The 7,504-nt window shown below is 36.5% G+C and overlaps 1 protein-coding gene across 1 annotated transcript in view; it reads right to left on the bottom strand.

Moving 5' to 3' along the window:
* Positions 1-3,569: 3,569 nt before the first annotated feature.
* Positions 3,570-7,504, bottom strand: part of tspan18b (tetraspanin 18b) — a 37,040-nt gene continuing 33,105 nt past the window's right edge. Inside the window, exons 5-9 of the mRNA XM_079259173.1 lie at positions 7,297-7,371; positions 5,456-5,554; positions 5,028-5,204; positions 4,324-4,407; positions 3,570-3,664 (exon numbers count right to left, since the gene is read on the bottom strand). Of these exons, the coding sequence (XP_079115299.1) occupies positions 3,617-3,664; positions 4,324-4,407; positions 5,028-5,204; positions 5,456-5,554; positions 7,297-7,371 (483 nt within the window). The 3' untranslated portion in view covers positions 3,570-3,616. The remainder of the gene's footprint in view (positions 3,665-4,323; positions 4,408-5,027; positions 5,205-5,455; positions 5,555-7,296; positions 7,372-7,504) is intronic.

The raw sequence follows: 7,504 nt of genomic DNA, 5'->3' as shown, positions 1-7,504 counted from the left end.
ATGCTGAGTGTGGCAATGAAATCAATAAAAAGGGGTAGGACTTAATAAGTTTTGTACTTCTTTTAACATTTGGATTGCTCTTTTGCTTTTGTTTTTATTTCTGTGTAATCTTTCAATTTTGTTTGTTTTTGTTGTTTTGCTGCATTGCATTTTATTCATGATTTAAACTACTTGTTTAAAATAAAGGTATCATTAACTTTATCATCATTCTCATCAAGTTTTCATCTGGCGTTTAACATTTAAATTAAAACAAAATGGGAGACATCTGTGCACGGCATCACAGGCTAAATCCAGTTGACTAAATGCAACCAGTGAGAACATCAGGCTCATATAATACTAAACAAACAGATATAAAAAGTCGCTGAGAAAAAAACACTTAAGTCAATAATAAATTTTAGTTTCCACATAGACCCAAATAATGTCTTTGTGAACTCTAACAGCTTATAAAACTTAGATTGCATGACTTAGTTTAGCTTTATCTCACCTAACACCTCAAGTTATTGTCTTGTGACCATTATAAATTGCCTTCAGAGTATATGGCCCAGTACACAAAGCTGTAGTTTTCCTTTATTCAAGGTGACTGTAATGAGCTACAGCATATGGTAATAAGGCAGGGAAACTAAAAGAAGTCAGATGGTCGTTTTTCACTTTACTTTTAGTTTAACAGGGACACACACACATAATGAAAAGTGTTTCTGAAAACTCTTGGTAGGAAAATTGTGATCACATGTTCTTTTTTTTACTTTTTGAGAAAATTGCTGCATCCCATGAAACAGAAAGCAAAAACACACAAACAAATAATTATATCAAGGGAGTCTTTTGGAATTAATTTGCATCATATAAAGCCTGCTATATTATTTAACAAGTAAATAGAAATACTAAGAATTGTGTACAATGTTCCCATATATACATACATATCATTTAAAGGATCCCCTTTAATTTAGCTAAAATATCATTTTCATATTGCAGTAATGAAATATAGGCCAAGTCTTACTTGGTCTGGGTTTTCAGATATTGTTTTGAGTCAGTTTTAAAAACATTAACAGAGCCAGACAAATATTATGACAAAGTTAAGTATTTAAGTTAGGCTGATTATTTCTTCTTTTTAATAATACAAACATTTTCAGCTAGGCATAACTTATAAGGATTGTGTTTCGGTGGAATGAGCAACACAACTAAATGTGTCGGTGGTGCTCCTAAATATGTGCCAAAACCCCCACCTATTTTATTTTGTGATTCACTTGTTTTGAGTTTCTTGGTGAATTGGATGATTGCGCTTTCAGATAGTAATAATGAAAAAAAACAAAAAAAAAACCAAGTGGCTATTTTTATAATTGTATTAGTTTTATTCTGTTAAGAACCTTATTAGTTTCTAGAAAATCCCCACCGCCACAACAGCTTGTTCCACCTCCTCATGCTGGTCACCAGCCTGGTTATGTGTTGGTGTGTATGGTATCCTATTCCAGAACTAGCAGTTTTTGAAAGTCAACCAGTGGAGTTGTTTTTCCTACAATACACCCAAGTTAATCCAGTGAACTGGAATCAGACCATCCTGTCGTTTCCACTCCCAAATTATAGATGTTCTCTGATGTTCCTGACTCAGACTGATGGGACAGAATTATCAACCTGGAGGATGGAATTAGGTCCCAGATTGCCACTGTCCACATGTTTAGCTGGGATGCTCCCAACAGTCCTACAGGTTAGACCTTAATCTAATGGGGACCAATCAGGCTATCCACCTATATATGATTCAACACCAACTGTTATAATGAAAGAGGAGAAATAGTTGTACTAACAAAAACTTTTCTAAATTTTTGTGCAAAGATAAAAAAATATATATTTGTATATCTGTATGGTTTTATGGGGTTTCTACTGTGACACAGTCTTGTGATAAATATAGTTTAGCTTATAGAGGAAAGCTGTCCTATACTGTGCCTCTTAATCCTTTAATCTATTATTGATCATTCTTAACAGCATTCAACAAAAGCAAAAAATGTATTTCTATGCACTACTTCTTATGAATATTACTGCAGCTTAAGAATTTTATTTATTTGGTGTCAAGAAGTAGGATTGAAGTTAAAAACTAACCATTTAGACATTTTAATCCTGATACTTTTAAGGTTTTTCTTTAGTATCGTGTAGCATTATCAGCATTTTTTTTGGGATCAATTTCCACACACATTTTTTGCACATTTTACTGTTTATTATAGTCTTGTTCACACTTGATCTTTTCTTGCAAGAAAAAAAATATCAATTTCACCACTGAGGCATTCACACAGAGGTACTGATTTAATTATATTGTCAGCAAAAGCCAATGACTGTTGGTATTTATCGTCTTTTGGCTCATTAACAAATGTCACCGCACATCCTTTGTATTTCCATGTTTTAAATGTCAGGAGACAGAGAGGAGAGTTTTCTTAAAAACGCAGACAAATCCCTTACAAAAAAACTAAACTAAAAACTAAAAAAAGAAGTGACTTTCATTTCTGACAAATGTTTTGGTTTTACCCTTGAAATTGTAAAGTGTCTTTTTTGCTGTGTTTCCTAAAAAAAATAAAGAAAATGACAAATAATTTTGTATTTTTGAGCTAAACAGTAACTGTAAGTAATGGATCATAATGCAACTGATCTTAGATCAGGAGAATGAAAAAAGGTACAAATGTTATACCTTTCTACAAGCTTGCTAGCATGCATCATCATCATCATCATCATCATCATCATCACCTCCATCTCCTCCTGTAAATGGAATATTGCAATCAGGGTTTTCCAAAGAAACTTTCCGGTCGGTATAAAAACCACACAGAAGCGGTCATTTAAAATGCCATTTATGTCACTGACTTTCAAGAATCTAATACAAATGCAAACACATACATGTCACCAGCTAAAACCACATTTAACCACTAATGCAAGAAACCATTAGATCACCATACTAACAGAAAAAGAATTATGTTGTTGCCTTTTAAGCTTGGGAAGTTACATCAAGAGCAAAAAGCTCACATGCTCACAAACTACACATTCATAAAAAGTATCCAGCAAACACACACACCCACGCACGCATACACGCACATCTTATAAGATACAGTATTTGAGAAGTGTGGCTGTAAAAAAAGGCATGTGGAGCGAGGGGATATTTACAGCATATATTATGACAGTAAAATAGGTTACCACCAGAGTGTACATGAAACACAGTTTGTACAGTTAAGCCAACTTTACTTAATATAAATATTCTTCATCCAAAAGTCAGTGCAGTGCCTTCTGCTCAGGCTTCACCTGGTCCTCAGCCCCCATCCACATTACACCCAGTCAGTTAGACCTGGTCCACAAGTTTCATCTTTACACACAAATCTTTTTACATCAGCTCTGTCTTTTATTGCAGACTTTCTAAGGTTGTGGTTTTTTTTCTTGCTCATTTTTTTAAACCCAGTACCTCAAAAGTCCAGCTGTGAAGTACAAGAGTTTTCTTTTTCAATTTCTTTTTTTTTTTTTTTAAACCAATTAGATTATAGAAAAAGAGATCCACAAATTTACATTTGTCCATTTTGACCTTTTCTCCTGAATTCCCTTTCTTCCCCCCCTCCCAAAAAAAAAGAAGAAAAAAGTTCACAAATGGCCACTTCTACTGGATTCCTCGAAAGAGGCACATTGCAAAGACCATGGCAAAAAGCTGAGGGAAAAGAAAAGAAATGAAAGAAAAATAATTATTATTCACAAAGACAGAGTTATCTCAATAATGACAAATTAAAACAAAAATCATATTTCGCCTGCATCACTGAATGTACTTTCATTTTTACACAAAACATATGACATGAGCACATTTCAGGTTCTCTTTTTCTGCCATTCAACATCTTTACATGGTATTTCAGTCTAAATTACTCTAAAAACTGTCTGAAGAGTTGGGCTGAGGTGAGAAAATGGGCCAAAAATATATCCAGACATTTCTGACTTGTGCTTAATACAGGGATCGTAACTGTGGCCTGATGTGTGCGCTGTTGTCTAGGTTTGCTCTGCATTGCGTTACTCTAAGAATGTAAACCACACTAAACATTATTGCAGTCTCAAATGAAACATCACAATTATACTTTTAAAATGCATTATTGTAACTAAACTTCCTTGTAAAATAAAATCCTAAATAAAAAAATGAAACTGCAAGAATTGTGATGCCAAACTTTACCACAAGATGGCGATCTTGCTGTACCAAAAGCTTTCAGACAACACTACCATGTTAGGTCAAATAGTTTTTTCTCCCCATACTTGTAGAATTCCACATTTCTGAAATAAATATCCAGATTACTGGAGAGTTAATGCAGCAGAACGGCCCCTTACCTCAATGGTTAGCACCACAATAGCCAGGGCTCCAGCCACATAGATGTATAGTTCAAAGTAGTCAACGACTGCAGAATAACAGCCCTGTGGACAGAAAGGTAAAATGCTCAGCAGAGAATCAATAAGCTACAAATCTGTCCAATAATAGCGACATCATCACAGTTACAGTTTAGCAAAGCTTGGAACAAAGGTTTGGCTGAGTGAGTGGGAAGCCGTGTCTGCAGTCTTACTGCATTTTAATGAGCATTCTCGGTGTGAATGAACAGAGAAAAGCACATACTTGATGAATAACAAAATGGGGCAAAGTGCTCTTTAAATGTCTTCCTATAGACTGTAATTACACTCAAGTCTTGACATGTACACATTGAAAAAAGGATGTGGATGTGTGCAACTGTGAAGTATTTCATTTTAACATTTTCATATATCTGTTGTACTCAAATTTAAAGAATGTGTGTTACACAAAAACTGCAATTTACCCATGTATGCACTCACACACATAAGACATCTCTGTGCTACAACATGGAGTAAGATGATCAGCAATGACATCCATAACACAGAAGAACACAAATCAGCCATGGCAGACACAGCCAGGTTTTGGACGTCCCCCCTCAATTGTCATCTGGCCTAATTAAGCCTGGAGGAGTTTCAGAAGGAGGGTGGAAGGAAGAAGCAAGGAGGCTGGCGGAGCAGGTGTCAGAAGTTACCTTGTTATAGCGGAGCATCATATTGCCTGCTAAGCACTGCTCCTTGTCGGTATAGTCCAGCTCTCCGCTCTGACTGGCACGCTGACAGCAGGCTTCTGGCACCACATGATTCTGGTTGATCAGCCTGAACAGGCTGTCCTTAAAGTCCTCGGGGCTGTTCACTCCGCAGCAGTCAAACTAAAAGGAGGAGATGAGAGAATGGGAGAAGTTCTTCATGCTGAGTGCCTATTAGTGCACTGACCTGTGGTCCCCTGTGTGCATGCACTAAGCCACCATGAATATTGACCTAAATATCAAGGCTCTATGTATAAAATATATCCTCTTGACACCTAACAAAACTTTTATGTTTGCAGAAACTGTTGGTGGATGCAATGAGTTGGTAAAAGCTACAGTACACATGCTCTTTGCTGTGTGTACTCTGGGCTTACTGTAGTCATGATGGCGTTCCATGTGGAGGTGAAAACATCACTGTTGTTGTAGCCCTGATAATGCCTCTTCAGCTCCTTGGTGAAGTACTCTCTGGTCAGCTAAATCAGAACAGACATAATATTTATAACAAATACCAACAAAGGACTCATTATATTCATTCTAAGTTTAGAATTAAACTCACTTGCAAACATAAACAGAAAGCTGTGGGCAACATGGTCAAGTTCTAAATTTACTACTTTCTATTTTGTGAATGATGCCTTGCATACATGTGCAGAAGGATGGCGTCTAGACTTCTACCATCAGATACTTTATACTGGGACGTCTACAAATTATTGCACATAAGATTTTAGTTATATCCCCATACAGATAATCATGCATACTAGGGTTTCTTCAAACTCTGTGCTGTTGCATGCACGTTTTAGATGAGCAATGGTTCAAGTGTGTTCAACCTGGCTGTTAAACTGGACCATTTTCCTTGTCAAAGAACACATGTATGGGAAAGGAAACAAGATATTGACTGACGTACATCTAATATTGCAGAGTCATGGATTGTGGAAGAAATCTTTAGGTTTATTTAAGTATAACCAAATTCACTGCACAGATCTGTCTGAAATCTTGGAATAGTCATGTTTTTTAATAGATGAGGCTGCAGTTATAGAATCAGGACTTTATTGGAGCAAAGCGACAGTCTGGAAATACTTTACACAAATGCAACTCGCCACAAAGCGTTAAACAGCTTTTGAGTGACAATTTCAACTTTCAGGTTGGATGAAAAAAATCTTTTTTTATTCTTGTGTGAAATAAACTTGCTGACTACCTCAACGCACCATCTGTTCCCTTGTGGTGGTGACTGGCAAACAAATTGCTCGGTCACAATAAGTTTCTGGCGTTTGACTGCAGGCTGGAAATAACTCCCATCTAAAAGATTTCTGAGAAAAAATGTTATATTGCCAAAAGTTGTGTAACTTGAGACAACATTGGCTGGGACTTGAGAACAAGTTTGAAAATCTCACCAGCAGACCAGTTCTTTGTGCTTGGGGCTCATGACTGGAAGTTACACTTGCTGCTAAATCTGTTGGTACCCGAGTCACAGTTGAGGCATATGCATGCAGAGCAAATCGATTTGCACCTAAAACAGCTTTTTCTGATTAATTTTACCTCAATAAAGTCATGTTACGATTAAGATATGAGGAGCATTACAATCTTACTCAGATTATTTGGACCTAATAAAACCTCACAACCACACAATATTTCATCCCACCAGCCAATCCCAGCATCTTTTGACCTTTGTTGTTACTGAATGATCCATGCTCAAGGCTCCCAAGCAGGTCAGCCTGTTAGATGCATCTTTTGGATTGTTCCTTACAAAAACCCTTGCATGCTATGGACTTATTCTCATAGACTGGGCTGCTTGTTTATGTCACAAGATCTGGCAACGCTTGATGTTTAGTGTATAAAAAGAAGCCTGTAGTGAAAAGAAAAAACATTTTTGGGATGAGGGAGAAGCCCAAGTTGGCTTACGTTCTGCAATTTGAGGGATAAGGATATAATTAACTTGTTATAATTAAGGATCTTTAAAAATATTACAGTTGCTTTGGATGATGTAGTGGGATATGAGTCATTAATTGTAGTATTTTCTTTACCATATAAACATGAACGTGAGCGGAGTATACTTCCTGAAACCTATATGAAAGACCAAATCTATTTTTTTTAGATAAAGATCAAATGTCAGAATACTACTGTTTGCAACGTTATTAAGAAGACTAGCTATGTGAGCTGTACATTTGAGCCTCTATTCGATATATAAACAAATATGGTGTGAATACTTAAGACAACTTACGTGCTCCCGGAATATGAAAGCTAGGATGGCAGCTGCCAGCTCTGCTAAGAAGATGAGGAGGATGAGCATGAAGAACTGCAATGAGACAAAAAGAAGAGAGAAAAAAAAAAAGCACAGAGTCTGAGGGAGTTTGACAGGGTGGCTGAAAGTCAGCATGTCAGCTCTGAAAAATCACAGTTTGTGCCCATTTCACTCAGCATTAAATATG

This window comes from Telmatherina bonti (genome assembly GCF_933228915.1).
Source record: "Telmatherina bonti genome assembly, chromosome: 2".
Classification (NCBI taxonomy): domain Eukaryota; kingdom Metazoa; phylum Chordata; class Actinopteri; order Atheriniformes; family Telmatherinidae; genus Telmatherina; species Telmatherina bonti.
Note: the sequence above shows the minus strand (reverse complement) of the source record. Positions and strands in the feature narration are given on the sequence as shown.